Here is a 16,527-nt window from a genome sequence, read left to right as displayed (position 1 = left end):
AAACCTCTTGCCTTTCTGCCTTACCAGCTATTAGAAAATTCTGCTTTTTCTGCAAATTCCCGACCATTCAACCTTATAGTTTTATGCATTTTCGGCAGTACGTTCAGCAGATTTCGCTTCAGTCTTCAGCATTCACACTGTATTTTCGTAGGAAATGCAAATGTTTCTAGCATTCACACTATTGTTCTTCTGGAGTTTATTATTATTCTTCCGTACGTTTTTTGGCACTTTTCAACTCCTTCAAACTTTGACCGATTCAAACCATTCAAATATCAAAATGTTCAGCTCTTTAAGGACATGATGGCTATTACTTTTGGATTTTCTTACTATTATACTTTTGGAAATATTCAGCTTTTAATGCAAAATTTTCCCCATTCATCCTTATGGGGATTTTTTCAAATTTCATTCTGCTATAGCTTCAGCATACGTTCAGCTATTCAAACAATTCAAACATTCAAATGTTCAGCTTGTTCAGCTCTTTCAACCTCCTTCTTTTCAACTTTTCAACTTTTTCAGCTATTCAGCTTTTTCCAAAAAAAATTTAACATTGCAGCAGATGGGAAAAGCTTCAAATCCTCTTCAAAACTCATCGACTTTCAACCTCTTCTTGTTACTCATACGTTGAGCGAGAGACACCATTCAAACTTTAAATGAATCACAAAACCTTGAACTATTGACCTTGTATTCAGTTTTTAAAAATCTTGTACGGTTTTGAAATGGTCACAGTTTTAGTTTTAAGGATTTTATGCCCGTCTTCTGAGTTTATAATGGGTGTGTATTGCGTGAGCTAGAGTGCGTGACATCATCAACTGCCGCACCCCAGAGTGAGGAGCAGCTCCGAAAACTGGATTTTTTTTTGCTTCAGCTTGATTTGGATCCCACATCTTGTACTTGACATAGACAATATAGGCATATAAATGTAGGAAATCTTGTTGGGTTTCAGCTGATGGTCTCATTTCAGCTGTAGGACTTACGGTTTGGGATTTAGCCTGAGAGCGACAAGCACTCCTGAATGTTCCCCATAAGCCGCAATGTTAATTTTGAGTTAAAATTTCTGGAGGATCGCAGACGGTACATGTTTTGTCTCTCGCTCCTGTGCCCTCATTATGCACTCTACAGAAATAAAAATGGCATGAGTGCGTTCTGCAATGTCTCCTGTTACTCAACATATAGCATGTTTTGGCGATAACTATAACAGTTTTCTCAAGAATCGCAGGAGTTTGGCAGGCATTTTCCCATTCATTCCTTATGGGGACATTTTCGTCTTTGTTTCTGCTCCTGCTGCAGCATGTTTGCAGCCATTTTAACCTCTTTCTGCCTTTAACTTCTCACCTGTCAGCCTTTTTTCACCTTTTTAACCTCTTTCTGCCCTCTTACTTTTTGGCCTTTTTAGTCTTTTTTTCACATTTTTAAGCTCATTCCGCCCGCTTACTCTACAGCTGTTCATATGTTTTCACCTTTTAACCTCTTCCAGGCCTCTTGCTCTACTGCTTCTCATCCTTTATCCACCTTTTTAACCTCTTCCAGCCCTCTTATTCTACAGCTTTTCATATGTTTTCACCTTTTTAACCTCTTCCAGCCCTCTTATTCTACAGCTTTTCATATGTTTTCACCTTTTTAACCTCTCCCAGCCCTCTTACTCTACATCTTTTTACCTTTTCATCCTTTTCTCACCTATTTGAGCTCTTTCACCCTTAAACTTTTTTACCTTTTCATCCTTTTTTCACCTTTTTAACCTCTTCCAGCCCTCTTACTCTACAGGTGTTCATATGTTTTCACCTTTTAACCTCTTCCAGGCCTCTTAATCTACAGATTTTCATATTCTTTTCACCTTTTTAACTTCTTCCAGCCCTCTTACTCTACAGGTGTTCATATATTTTCACCTTTTAACCTCTTCCAGGCCTCTTACTCTACTGCTTGTCATCCTTTATTCACCTTTTTAACCTCTCCCAGCCCTCTTAATCTACAGATTTTCATATTCTTTTCACCTTTTTAACCTCTTCCAACCCTCTTACTCTACATCTTTTTACCTTATCATCCTTTTCTGAACTATTTGAGCTCCTTCACCTTAAAATGTTTTACCTTTTCATCCTTTTTTCACTGAGGCTGAGTTCTTTGAAGCATCTGTGTAAATTTGAACACAACTGTAATAGTTATTTTCTATATATGTCTTTATTACTTGTTGGTGTAAAATGAATTACTTATCTTTGTTCTTTTTGTCAAGCAATGTGAGATCTACAATAGGATCTGGAAGTATCCATGGATGTATTACTGAGAGTGGCACAAAGACAGTATTTCTCTTGCAATGCACCAAGGGAAAAATCTTCTTGCATGCCTTATCCAAACTTGACATTCCTGTGCACCTATTTCTCACTCTCATCTACTTTAGAACTCTTCCATCCATGTTGGCAAAGAACAACACAGACACTGCACCTTTTACAGTTTTTCTCAATTGTTTACACACAAAAATTGGTACTTGAGACACAATGACCACAACATGTAACTCATGCACCAACCCCCTGAACCAATTCTGCTAAACTACAAGCACAATTCATGCTTTACACTCAAATTGCAATTCTAAAACACACTTTTTTCAAAACACTACACACAATTCTCTGCATTTGGCACAGTTTTCATAAAGAAAATCTCTTGTTTTCACAAGGAACACTCTGTCATTCAAAATTCTAAAGTTAATTGCCCTACTATGCATACTGACTCATCACATGGGCAAACACCTGGACACCGTACACAACACTCATTCCACCAGATCAGCTCAGGTATGTTGTCATTTGGGACAATGTAAGTTTCCACTGGGCTGCTCTGGGTCGTGACTGGTTCACTGCACATCCACGCTTTTTAGTTGTTTACTTCCCTCCATATTCTTCATTCCTCAATCCTATTGAGAATTTTTTTTCTGCCTGACGATGTAAAGTGTATGACCGAAATCCACAAATGCATATACCCCTTCTCCAAGCTATGGAAGATGCATGTGGATATGTAGCAGTTGGTGCTTTTCATGGCTGGATTCACCATGCTAGATGATGTTTCTCTCGCTGTTTGGCCAGTGAAAACATGGCTTGTGATGTGGATGAGAAACAGAGGAGAGCATGCTGCACAGTTTTTTTTTTTTTACTGTAACTGTGTACAGTAAATTCTTCTGTTATTTTGTATGTAGACCGTATATTGTTGTATGTCCAACTTTATGTTGGTTGGGATGAACACTGTGTACATTGTTTTTGTGGGAAAAATTAAACAAATCTGTTACCGTGTATTTGTGTGTACTGAGTATAAGTATATATTGAGTATTTGAGTATATATTCTCAAATATTTTACAACACACTTATGTATGTACTGACTGTAGTAAGTGTAACTGAACAAAAAAGGCCGAAGTCAAAATTTTTTCCATTCATCATAGTGTTTAACATTGAGCACATCACTGTTCAACTGGTTCTTATAAATGTCTAGTCATATGATGGTTTGTGTGTGTGTCATTTGAAAACAAAATACCATTTGAGAAGAAATAACATATTTTTGAGTGTAAAGTTTCATTTTGCAGGAGAATTGAGGGGTTTTGACTGTTGTGTGTGTGTTTTTTGTTTTGTGTGTAGAGTTCTGAGGGCATGAGGCATGCTTTCAAAAAATGTGTGTAAACAATCGAGAAAAACTGTAAGGCCTGCAGACTGATTGCTCATTGAAGATTTGTGTGAAGGACTGTCAAACAGGTGCTTTAGTGATTTCATACTGATGTAGGTAGTTTCTAATAGTTAGGAACAGATGGTTTCTCTGTCTGATTGACTGGTGTGTCTGTACCTGCCGGAGGCTTCAAATTGATTCTCCTTGATTCTCTCTTCTCTGCCCCCCTCCCCCATTTTCTCCCATCTCCCCTGTCCCCTTTCCTCGCCCCTTCTCTGCTCCAACTCCCCGCTGTTCTCTGGGTGCCGCGTGCAACTCAGTATCATTCGGTGCTTAGGATCATGAGAGACGGTGAACAAAGTTCAGGGATCACTGCGCTAACGACTGCTGGATCCCCACGTAAAATTACATTGAGAAGCATCGGAACTCTGTATCAAAACCTTCTGAAAAAGGACCCTGACAGGATCCCTCAGTCGAACGTTCAGCCATTTGAAGACTCTGGCAGGTACAGACACACCAGTCAATCAGACAGCATACATCGGAAGTTATGTTACAATCACCTGCACACATCTGACAGTGGAGGTGGGTAAAAATATTGAGTCTGCGCTTGCGCGAGATGCAATAAGCGGGTGGCGCTTGTGTTGTGAGTTGTAAACGAGAGGCTTATGCACGCAACTCTTTACTTTAGATCAAAACGACTGGATCTCATCTCTGCTTTTCGCGGATGATGTGGTCTTGTTGGCTCCTTCGAGCCAGGACCTCCAGCATGTCCTGGGGCGTTTTGCAGCCGAGTGTGAAGCGGCTGGGATGAGAATCAGCACCTCCAAATCCGAGGCCATGGTTCTCGACTGGAAAAAGGTGGCTTGCTCCCTCCAGGTGGGAGGAGAGTTCCTGCCTCAAGTGGAGGAGTTTAAGTATCTTGGGGTCTTGTTCACGAGTGAGGGAAGGATGGAGCGTGAGATTGACAGGCGGATCGGTGCAGCGGCCGCAGTAATGCGGTCATTGTATCGGTCTGTCGTGGTGAAGAGAGAGCTGAGCCGAAAGGTGAAGCTCTCGATTTACCAGTCAATCTACGTTCCGACCCTCACCTATGGCCATGAACTTTGGGTCATGACCGAAAGAATAAGATCCCGGATACAAGCGGCCAAAATGAGTTTCCTCCGCAGGGTACTTGAGACACAATCAAATCAAAACAAAGGATTGCCATAGCCCATATGTTAAACATAGGCTTTTAACAACAACAAACGCACCAATAATTGCAGATGTGCAAAGTGGAAAACAAATATTTAAACACTAGACACAAGCCTATTCTACTTCTTAAAGTAAAGTGGCAGTTTTTTCTTGATGAAGAGTAGCTTCTCTGCTTTATCGCAGTGAAGTCTGTTCCTCTTCTCATCGAGAATATGAGTTGCAGCACTGAACAGTCTCTCACTGTCAGTGCTTGTGCACGGAGCAGACAAGTCCTTGCGTGCCATCTTTGCCAGGTCAGGAAAACAGCCTTTGTTATTTCTCCAGTAGGCAAGAGGGTTATCACTTCTGGGGATGGGGACTACAGACAGATAACCATCTAACTGTTGAGTGGTTGAGCTTGACCTCTGCCTGACATTTGAGAAAGATAAATAGGGCCACTGCATAAATAAACATGTTAACAAATAAAATAAAAAATGTCTAGCAGAAAAATAAAATCATCTGACAGTTGCATATATAGTAAGTCAGAACTGAATAGCCTACATATTATTTGGTGCACTCTCTTGCAGGATCTCACTGAACATATGAGAAAAACGAGGGTGCATGCCCCTCATCTGCTGCAGAAAGAGAAGACACTTTAGTGCTGCAATTAAAGGAATAACATCAGCTACAGATGCATCAGAAGAGCTTTAGTTAGCTGCTCAAAGGGGGCTAGAAAAGAGAGAATGTTCTCTATCAAGTAGGGGTGTGCCAAAATATCGATACTATGATATATCGCGATATTTCGTCTTGAGGTACGTTATCGATACACTGGTGCCAAATATCAATATTTAAAAATGGAAAAAAAAAAAAAATTTTTTTTTTTTTTGCCCACCACCACCCCTCTTCGGAGGACAGCTTTATCTTTTTTTCAAACTTAGGTATACAACCAAATAAAATTTAAAAAATGGTTTAAGTAGCTCTGAAACCCACACATATAGATATTTAATGATAGTTGTAGTCAGTGTGTGTGTTAAGAAGAGACACTTGGCTGTCATTTATGTGAAATTGATTGACAATGTTTTGTAATTCCTGTGAAATGGATTCAGTGCAGTCAATAAATTCTGAATTTCTTCAGTGACACAGATATCGTGATGTATCGCGGATGAAATTTTTTGCAATATATCGATTATCGCAGAATTGCTGTATCATGATATTATCGTTATCGTGGGCAAAATATCGTGATAGTATCGTATCGCGAGGTACCTGGTGATACCCAGCCCTACTATCAAGACCAACTGGTTTTAAGTGAATGTCGCTGGGAGCTTGTGATCTGCGTTGTATGCAGCCAAGACTCGCTTTTGCGCAAAGAAGCTTTCCAGCATGTAATAAGTGCTGTTCCACCTTGTACTCACGTCTTGTTGGAACCGTTTTATTGGTGCTCCAAACTGATCTTGCATAGACAGTAAGCGGTAATAGGCCAGCTGAGAATGTTAAAGTGGCCAACAATTATTCTGCCTATAGTCGATACGTCTTCTACGCGGTGTTGCAACAACACTCCCTCATTCACAGCCAGATGTAGTTTGTGGGCCATGCACCGTATTCCTTTCAGCTGGCTTTCTTCTATTGCTTTTGCCATATTTCTTGCATTGTCACTGACTATGGCATGCACTTTAGATGGGTCGATATGCCAGGTGTCAAACATATTGGCGAATGCATCAGAAATGGCTGCTTCTGTATGTGACCCTCTAAACTCTTGTCAATGGAGAAGAATCTTTTGCAGCTTGAAATCTGTGTCGATCCATTGTGCGGTTAGACTGAGCATACTGGTGAGGCTGATGTCTGAGCTCCATATGTCAGTTATGAAACTGATTGCTGAAATATCTGATGCTATAAGCTCATGGACGTGAGCTGCAACAACATTAAACAGCTCAGGTAAACACACGTCAGACAGAGTCGGCATGCTAGCATTGATTTTCCTTTTCTGTGCCAAATTCTTCTCATATTCAGAATGGCAATCAGGATGTTTGGATTTCAGGTGATAAATTAAACCCGACGTGGAGAAACTCTTTGCAGATGCACCCCCTCCTAAAATTTCAGCATTACACCTTTTGCAAATCGCTATCCGTGGGTCTTTCGCAGATATATTGAAGTACGTCCACACCACAGACATGTTGGCGCATATCCAGACAAGCGTGTGCTGGCCGCAGTTTTTGTTTGCGTCATCACAACTTTCTGTTTCGGCCGTGCTTTTCTGTGATAAAAGTATTTCCGGTGGCCGAATATTCGGTGCATCCTTAATGATAACCAATCCACTACTGCTTGACTGACAGCATAGCCTCTCAAAATAAGCACAGACACCTTTTGGACACGTGAGTTCCTGTGTTCAAGCGTGTGTCTACAGGCGTGGCGAAACATGCAGCTTCTTCCTCTTCAATGACCTTGATGAAGACTCACCTCAGATGAAGAGCAGTGCTGCTCCTCCCTCTTGTCTGCTCCTCCTTCCTCCTGGTTCTCCTCCTTATTGTCTGCTCCTCCTTCCTCATGGTTCTCCTCCCTCATGTCTGCTCCTCCTTCCTCCTGGTTCTCCTCCCTCCTCCTCCTCTTCAAGTCAGAGCTGCTGATGACGGTCGGCCTCCATCTGCTGACCTGCTGTTCAATTCCACACATGAAGAAGAGGTTGGTGGTTAAAATGACCTCATCAATGGGAGGTGTTGGTGAGCATCACACTGAGTAGACGTACTAGTTTCATACTTAATTTCACCTGCCTGGGGAACGTTGCTAACACAGTAGGATGTGGTTAGTTGATTTATCGCAACAAAATGCCACAAAAGAAGCCTAAAACCATTGGGTCGCCTGCTTCACCTAATGCTAATGCTAGCGATGCTAGCGGCAGCTCTACCAGTCGACCTTGTCATCAAGCTACAGTTGGTGACGACATCGATTATTTGCCGCTGATCTGGGAGAAGGTCTCCGACAAGATCCTACACTGAAATCCTACATTATATCAGAGTTTTTAGATATTCTGGACATTACAGTAAGTTTTCACAGCCAGCAATCTGCATTTGGCTTCAGCTGGTCAACATGGAGCATTTACGACTGCAAGTTCTTCAGAACTTGCCTTCTCTAGTTCTCTTCAGTTTCTGTGAATCAGCTGGTCAACAATGAGTCTGATTCAGGTTCTGAAGAGGTCATTAGTTCACGAGTCATTAGAGGAGAAGAGCAAAAGACCTGGGTCCAGGTCTTTACCTTGGTCCGAGGGGCTTTGCGGACGCTCAGCTGGCTGCACAGACCGTCCTATGAATAAATGGCCAGAACCTGAAAAACAGCTCTCCCTACTGATTTACACAAATCACAAGAGACCGGATCAGACTTTACTAGTGTCACTTTAGAGAACTACAGGTTTTGAAAATTCACCTTCAGTCGTAAAACGAAGATCATGGGTCGCATCATGAACAGAACTCTGATTCTCAACAGTTGGGACATTGAGTTAATTTAAACAGAATACAATCATTTTCAACCATTAAACAGAACAAAGGCAAAATATCTGACACCCTGAAGATCTTGAGTTACTTCTCACATGAGTTTCTGTTTTGCTTTTAAATAAAAGGGACAAAAGAAAACCATGCCCGACAGTCAGTACACACCATCCACTGAAAGACAGACAGGCAGTTCACTGCTAAATTGTCAGTCAGACTAAGTTTAACAGTTAACACCTGAGTCACAGCAGACACACAGCCACCTCTTGGACGCAGGAGGAGGCCAAATCAACTTGTGACTGCAGTGTCTGTTCACCGTGTCTGTACTGTGATGGTTTATAACACAAATAAACATAATCTTTATGAAATGCACGTGTCTTTGCTGTCAATTTCAGTAAACATTCTTCACATAGAACTATGCAACCAGTTAAACGAAACAGAGAAAAAAATCAAAGAAAACGTAGGACTCGAACTAAGAGTAATTAAGGGAAAAAGCTGCCTGTCGCATGATAACCAATGCACTACACCAGACAAACCCTTGTTTGACTGATGGCATAGTCTCTCAGCATAAGCAAAGACACCTTTTGGACACAGAAGGTGTCCAGGACAGCTTGTGACCTAGGCCTCTACGCACCAAAAATATAATCGATTTATGCTTGCTGCCCAAAATATGCAACAACTGGACAATACCAACATTTATGAAAAGTGTCCTCCTCTTCATCTGCTCAAAATCTAAGATAGACCAAGTTATTTTCCATCATTCAGGCATGTTATTTCATTTTACTTCAATATAGAAGGTTTTAACTGAGAAAGACCATATGCTTTTTGAAAATCATATCTGTATTTAAAAGGGTTCCATAGTTCCTTTATGTGATGTATGGGTTAGGCGAGCAAGTGTTTGTAATAAAGGTTTATTAGAGACATGTTCACAGGAAGAGCAACTCTCCCTGAGGTTTAATCAAACAGTAACCCAAACAGAGAAGACCCGGTGTTTTGGATTAGCATGGGACCATGTTAAAGGGATATTCCAGTGTAAATTTAATCCATGGTCTAACACAGTGGTGTTAAACTGATCCAGTAAAGGGCCATGTGTGCTATAAAAAAAATTAGGGGAAACACTGTGTTCTAAGAATTTTGGACATGTGTGGTTTAAATTACAAGGCAAGAAATTATGACAAATAAAATGCACACCTGGTGAAGGGACCTTATTACTTGGGCCGATACACCGATGAAAAAAATCTTCCTATTTTTCACAACCCAATGTTGGCAAGTATGCCAGATGTGTCATTCATGAACAGTTACTTGAAGTTGTTGTGTACTACATGATTTAATTTAAAAAGGATGGTCCAATTTTGCCCAAAATGTATGCTATTTATTTGCTAATACACAGCAAACCCCATACTTAAACATAGACAATCTGTTCTTTAAATCTAAACCGCGGTCGGCTGTGTACATGGCATGAAACTACGCTATGCCATGGCCACCCCAAACTAGCATTGTGTCCCATCTTGGCCACCCCAGTAAAAATATCCTGGATACGCCACTGGACGGGTGGCAACTCTACGGAGGTTAGATGCCCCAGACTATGTGCTGAGACCCTTTTTGTACTGTTGCTTAAGTTTGGTGCTGTTCTGAGCATTATTTGTGGCTTTTTGGTGGCGGTTAATAGTTGGATCCATTTACTGCAGTGTAATGTTGTCGTGCGGTCGTTTCTGAACATGCTAAAGCTACGTGAGCTAGCGCTCTGTAGACTTTATCCCTCGGGGGGGGTAGTTGGTTACAATTACAAGTTACCCTGTTGAAAATGTAATAGTAGTGTAACTATTTCAATTACTTTCTCAAAGTAATGTAACTAATTACATTTGATTACATTTTGATTACTTTTCTTAATTTTGAATGAAATCTCTCAACTGCTAACCATTTTGACATTTTAAGACCTATAGTGTGATAAACCTTTCAGTTCAAAGGTTGAACCATATATTATGAGTCTGACCTTAGGCCTGTACTGCAAAGGAGGCTCACTTCCTCACTAACTGGAGCAACAACGGGCTGATGTCAGCTAAGAGGAGCAGGTTGTTTTAATGGAGAGAGTATGAGGATACAAAAAAAGCCTGATCACAACCTGAAGCAACAGTGTTGCTGCAAATATGACAAGAGGAGGCTGATTTTAATTTCTGACAGCTCTACATTGAGCTGCTTTTAAATATGAAGTTTTAGAGCAACAACAACTGTTGTTTTAAACTGTGTTTTATATTGTTTTCATATATTTCACTGATGGCAATTATAAAATGCCAGTGTGTGTTTTATTGAAAGCGAGGCTGGGTGAGCGTATCAAAATAGGTTACAGTGGGTTTTTTTTAGGTGCTGTAGCTACAAGCAAATCTCATGTTGTCTCAGTACAAAGACCTTTTTAAATGTGAGAAAACAGAGGAGACCTACTCAAGATTTACTGCGTTTGGGCAACACATAACAGGCGAAACAATGAATTTATTCAGGGCCACATTAAGTTAAATAATCTGTCCTGCTGCGAGCGCACAACTTCTTTCAGTGGTGACTGACTGTATATAAAAGTAAATAGGCTATAGCCTAATAAATGACCTCGATGCGAGTCGGATCAACAGCTGAGCAACGTATTCCCTCAGCTGAACATTTGTAGGCGGAGACGCGAGAAAGCAAACAGCAACGGATCAGCGCGATCTCTCCCTCCCTACAAATGCTCCGTTCTGATCCAGCTCCACTGGACTTTCAAAGTAAAGGTGACGCCAGCTGTAAATGAGTTAAATAGTGAAACAGCGGCGCTTTAATAGCCGATTTTAAGCTGAAAGTCTGAACAGAACCTGGTCGGGACCAGGTTATGAGCTAAGCATAAGTTACCATGGTGATCTAGCCGGGTTAAAAGAGAGCCACCTTTGTAGAACAGGGATAGGATTTTTCAAATGTAACTTAAGTTGTAATCATTGAAATTTCCAAAAGCAACTGTAATTTAATTACATATTTTCTCCCAGTAATGTAACGGATTACAATTAAGTAAATTTTGTAATTAAATCACGTAACGTCGTTACATGTAATTCGTTACTCCCCAACACTGGTTAGAACATGGATTAAATTTACACCGGAAAAGACGTAGCTGTCCTCAGATATGCCTCTTTGTTAAGGATTTCTCTGTAGAAAACATTCCTGCTGGGCTCTTCCCTCTTCGCTCGCCGCTACTGGGGGAATCCTGGTTAGTTTCCTTTCCTCCGCTTAGTAATATGCTTAAATTCAGCGGGTTGTCTCGTCCTTATTTCTGTCACTAACTTTTCTACATGAACATTAAGATAATAATTGATTAATAACGCGCCACTCACCTGCTTCTCGAGCTCAGTCATGGCTTAAAGGTAACCATTTAACAATCAACGTCACTACTCCCGGATGCGAGGAGAGAGCTCCTTCTCCTTTTCCTTCTTCTCCTTCTCCTTCTTCTTCTTCTTCTTCTTCTTCTTCTTCTTCTTCTTCTTCTTCTTCTTCTTCTTCTTCTTCTGCGGCGGCGGCGGCGGCGGCTGCTGCCATAGACATACATACATAGACGCCTCATTGAGCGCTGGACCGTACGTCGACGTCGCCGCCATATTGGAGGAGGCAGATCCGCCCCGTGAACTAATACGAGTCAATGGAGTGAACTTTATAAAGCTCCTTCTACAAAGTGCTATAAATTAATGTGTCTCATTTACACATTCACACACATACGGATATATTCAGGAAACAGAGAGGAACCAAAAACAACGTCTGTAACGTTCTCTGAGGATTATAAATGTTAGCTAATCCTCATATGTTCAGTATACAGGTCGGCACCAAACCATTTTATAATGTTTTTATGAGTGTTTACAGCTGCTAATGTATGTAACGCTGTTACTGTGATGATACATGACAGTTAAATATTCAATCTGTCCATAATAACCACATCCTGACATGCAAATGAGACATCTGTCCGCCATACTGTCAACTTGGTTAATCTAATTTAACTTTATATGGACAACTGACTGCATAATATACGAATCAGAATCAGAAATACTTTATTGATCCCCGATGGGAAATTCAAGCGTTACAGCTGCTCCCATTCAAAGTCAAGAATATGCAGAAAATACTACTACTATGATTTCACTAATAATAATGTTGAAAACTATATATGGTGCATATTTATAATAGTAGCCTGCTGATACTTCACTTTTTTTTTTACCATGAAATGTTATTTTATACCATATTTGTCATGGTGTGTATCTCTTCACTGCTGTTGCAGTTTCTCATCTTGATTTGCAGACTTTATTTTTGTCGCCATGATATTATTAATCAAAAATCACTGTATTTATAAAATGACGGTGTTTTTGATTCACACAGATGCCACATTTGCATGTCAGGATGTGGTTATTGTGGACAGATTAAATATTTAACTGTCACGTATCATCACAGTAACAGCGTAACATACATTAGCAGCTGTAAACACTCATAAAAACATTATAAAATGGTTTGGTGCCGACCTGTATACTGAACATATGAGGATTAGCTAACATTTATAATCCTCAGAGAACGTTACAGACGTTGTTTTTGGTTCCTCTCTGTTTCCTGAATATATCCGTATGTGTGTGAATGTGTAAATGAGACACATTAACTTATAGCACTTTGTAGAAGGAGCTTTATAAAGTTCACTCCATTGACTCGTATTAGTTCACGGGGCGGATCTGCCTCCTCCAATATGGCGGCGACGTTGACGTATCGCAGCAGCGGGCCAACCCGCTCAATGAGGCGTCTATGTATATATGTCTATGGCTGCTGCTGCTGCTTCTTCTTCTTCTTCTTCTTCTTCTTCTTCTTCTTCTTCTTCTTTTACGGCGGCTGGCATCCAGCTTAATTGGCTAGTTGCGTGGGAGACGATCTACAACTTCCGGTTTGAGCACGGTGGGCACATGCATTTCCGGTTTCCAACGCCGACCAGTGTGTGAGAATATAGAAATATGACTTTCTAAACGCGCTGTCTCCAGGATCTTCCAAGTCTAACAATAAACGATGTTCACCACATCATTCAAGCTGCGACATCAGCGCCAAGGAGTAAGCGAGAGAAAGGCTTCGAAATGTACATTTCCACGTACATTGACAATTACGAAGGTAAGCTAATTTACTAGCTTAATAGCTAACGTTACCTAACATAAACAGTACTGAGGATTAGCTAGCTTGCTAACCAGCTAAATGTGCTATCTAACGTTGGTTATTTTGACAACTATGTGACTACTATGACCCAGTTTTAAGTTTGTTGATGATAACTTGATATTTTCCCAAGTATCAAATAAAGATCAACGGACAGGGAGAGTGAGCGTCCGAGCAACCTGCCACAGGTCTATGAGGAAACATGAGAAACCTCACAACCTCAGAGTAGGAAGATAGAAGATAGTTCAGTTGTTCGTCAGTTCTGCTCCAACCTTTTCTGGGGATTTGAAGTGGCTAGGATAGGTTCTGGAACTCTATAACATTAACGGCTGAAGTAGGTAAGATAAGATAGGCACCTGTCTCGTAAGGGTAGCATTCAAATATTTAGCCTTCACGAAAACCCCAGAAACTGGTTGTGGTGGCTGTTCTTTGTATGTTAAATTTCATTTATCTGCATGCTGTTCAGTACTGTTGAACAAACTATATTTGAACGTAGGTTTGAGTAAATTAAGACGCTAACATTATAGACATCTCAGACTTACCTATTTTAATTTCCTTACATTGCAATGTTCCAAAAACAAAAGAGAAATATACTACTCTCTTTTTGTGATGTTATTGATAATTTGATGAGCCTACTACCACAGTTACTCAAAACAATCTGATCAAGTTTCTCATTTCTCTTTTTCTGTGTAATATTTAAGCTGATGTGTTAATATCTGCTTTATGACTCTAACATGATAACGCTTTTTTCCCAAGATTGTCCTTGAGGACTCCTCCCCTGTGCAGATGACTGATGCAGAGTGTTCATGTGTGGCTGGAACAGCACTGTGCAACCATAATGTTGCACTGCTGTACCAGACCGCACACTACTCTCAGCTGAACATTGCTGCTGTTCCCCCAGTCCTGAGTTGTACAGAGACGGAACAACGCTGGCACAAGCCAAGAATTATGGTAAGTCTATGAGTGCTATTAAACCACATTAAACAAGGATTTGCGGATTTGAATTTACAGTATTTTTTTTTTGTCAGAGCTGAATTGTGTAAATGAATTGATTTTAGTGTCTTTCTTCCTACAAACTTATTTTACAAAGATTTTTTTTGTAAAAAAAGCCAACTTTATATTTTTATACTCTGTCAGTAACACACCCTACACCAGACAAACTATGAAGGAGACCCAATAGTTTTTTTAACAACTATTTCAATAAATGTTATTATTAATAGGGTGTGAAGCCAAGCTGGGTCAGTGACATGGTGGTGATGTCTACCAAGCCAAAGCAGAGGACTGTTGCTAATGGTGTAAGGTAATTATGTCTTGCTTTATAACCTGTTATACAAAACTGTTATTGTCTTTCAGTATAAAATAATTCTTTCTTATTTGAATTATGAAATGTGATTCCACACAGGAGCACACTTTACAAAGCAGTGAGGGGGGAACTGCCTGATCCTGATGTCCTTAAAGTGGCTGAGGTTTATGAGGACTTTTCAGCGGACATCGCACCACTCATCACCACCATGGGAATCAGTGCTGATGTCCCACTGGTTGACTCAGCATTTGGGAAAGTTCAGGAAGGCAGTCCCATCTCCTACCAGCACCCAGTGCCTGTAAGCCAGGAGGAGTAGGATCACATCTTCCCGCTTCAGGGAGATATGCCATGTCCGTGGTCAAAGCTCAGCAGAACACCTTGCTGAGCGAATTAAAAAGGGTGTGGCTCAAACGGCACCAATGAAGAGGGGCCTGGCACTGGAGCCTGTTGCCATTCGGGAGTATTGTCGCGCAAAGAGCACCAGTTACTGGCCTTGTGGCTTTGTCATTCACCCTGATGCTCCCTGGTTAGGGTCATCTCCTGATGGGGTTGTGTTTGATCCAGCTGAAAATCCACCCTTTGGCCTGCTGGAGATCAATTGCCCAAATGCCAAAAGTTATGTTGACTGTACATACTTGAGACTGCAAAGCGACACCATGAAATTAAAAAAGCAGCACAGCTGTTACTGGCAGGTCCAAGGCCAGCTCCTCATTACAGGAATGGAGTGGTGTGACTTTGTAGTATTTGCAGAAGAGGACATGGTAGTCCAGAGGATCTACAAAGATGCCGAGGTTGCTGCAGTCATTAGGGAGAAGGGAGATTACTTCTTTTTCTACTTTTACATAGCAGGTTGCTTGAAAATCTAAAGTCAAACTTTCACAGTTTAAGCTAACGTTAGCAGCTGTCCTGTCTCTAATTGATGTGTGAAAGTTTACACTCTAGCCCCTAACAGTTCCCACAATAAGTTAGCTCTACGTTCAACACATTGGTGTCCTCTCAAATATACAGACGTTATATGTAAGTTAAACCCTCAGTCTTAAATCATATGAGCCATTTAGACCATTTTACAGGGTTTTCATTTTATTGTGTCATGCTAGAATAAAAAGCTTGATACAACATTGAAATGGCTGACTTTTGAGGTGTCTTCCACTTACCTGTTCTATGTTGTACATGCATGTTTTTCTGCAGTGTAAATGTTATTTTGATGTATCGGGCACCTTGGTACAGCCTGTCACATCCACCCAGAGGAATTGTTTTTGGTCCCATAACTGGTAATTTTTTTCTGTAATTCATGGTGTGTGATGAGTAATGACCAACAAAGACATGTCTGTAAATGAACCGTAAATCTTTCATGTGGCCTGAGGTATTTTTCTTTTTTTAAACATCACCTGATATATTTACTTCTGTGTAATTAAAGACTTGAAAGACAGAATGGTTGTAGTATTTGACTTTTTTATCAGAATAAGCCAGTAGCTCAAGCTCTTTGAATTAATTCACGATAATTTACAATGTAATTAGTAACAAAACAAATATATATATATATAGAGAGAGAGATAGATATAGATATATCTATCTCTATCCATCCATCAATCTATATATATGCATATATACATGCAGTAGAGTATTTTTACAGTACAAACAGTCTTCAAGCTCTTTGAAATCTATCGATCTATATATGTATGTGTATATCTATCCATCTATACACACACATATAGAATTGACTATATACAGTTGACTGTCATATTTACATGTCAGCATTGTTAACAA

The 16,527-nt window shown here is 40.4% G+C and overlaps 2 protein-coding genes across 7 annotated transcripts in view; one reads left to right on the top strand and one right to left on the bottom strand.

Moving 5' to 3' along the window:
* The window catches only part of LOC115582628 (uncharacterized), a 43,621-nt gene extending 31,825 nt beyond the window's left edge, over positions 1 to 11,796 (bottom strand). For 2 of the 5 annotated variants that reach the window (XR_003984195.1, XM_030418696.1), the window contains exons 1-2: positions 11,627 to 11,796; positions 7,258 to 7,452 (exon numbers count right to left, since the gene is read on the bottom strand). Coding sequence is in view for 4 of the 5 variants with exons in the window: in XM_030418696.1 (XP_030274556.1) it covers positions 7,258 to 7,452; positions 11,627 to 11,647 (216 nt within the window). In the remaining variant the exon portion in view is untranslated. Of the gene's footprint in view, positions 1 to 4,822; positions 5,233 to 5,364; positions 5,439 to 7,257; positions 7,453 to 11,626 lie in introns of those variants that run through there. The other 3 variants (XM_030418698.1, XM_030418699.1, XM_030418697.1) reach the window with 3 other exon arrangements.
* A 1,369-nt stretch (positions 11,797 to 13,165) lies between these two features.
* LOC115582630 (uncharacterized) lies at positions 13,166 to 16,192 on the top strand. 2 transcript variants are annotated; one of them, XM_030418700.1, is made up of 5 exons: positions 13,166 to 13,418; positions 13,591 to 13,682; positions 14,214 to 14,408; positions 14,678 to 14,757; positions 14,860 to 16,192. In XM_030418700.1, the coding sequence occupies exons 1-5, from the start codon at positions 13,385 to 13,387 to the stop codon at positions 15,074 to 15,076; spliced, it is 618 nt and encodes a 205-aa protein (XP_030274560.1). In that variant the 5' UTR covers positions 13,166 to 13,384; the 3' UTR covers positions 15,077 to 16,192. The 2 variants fall into 2 exon arrangements, with proteins under 2 accessions (XP_030274560.1, XP_030274561.1); XM_030418701.1 differs by lacking the exon at positions 13,591 to 13,682 and having other exon boundaries at positions 13,169 to 13,418.
* Positions 16,193 to 16,527: the final 335 nt, after the last annotated feature.

The sequence above is a fragment of the Sparus aurata genome, chromosome 6, assembly GCF_900880675.1.
Source record: "Sparus aurata chromosome 6, fSpaAur1.1, whole genome shotgun sequence".
Taxonomy (NCBI): domain Eukaryota; kingdom Metazoa; phylum Chordata; class Actinopteri; order Spariformes; family Sparidae; genus Sparus; species Sparus aurata.
The sequence above is the reverse complement of the archived record's forward strand: the minus strand, read 5'-3'. Positions and strand labels throughout refer to the sequence as shown.

What these genes read in the sequence shown, in the direction of transcription:
- LOC115582630 (XM_030418700.1), top strand. Translation starts at nt 13,385, where the DNA reads ATGTACATTTCCACGTACATTGACAATTACGAAG. An exon ending in GTACATTGACAATTACGAAG is followed by an intron (nt 13,419 to 13,590) that starts GTAAGCTAATTT and finishes TATTTTCCCAAG; the next exon opens with TATCAAATAAAGATCAACGG. An exon ending in GGCACAAGCCAAGAATTATG is followed by an intron (nt 14,409 to 14,677) that starts GTAAGTCTATGA and finishes TATTATTAATAG; the next exon opens with GGTGTGAAGCCAAGCTGGGT.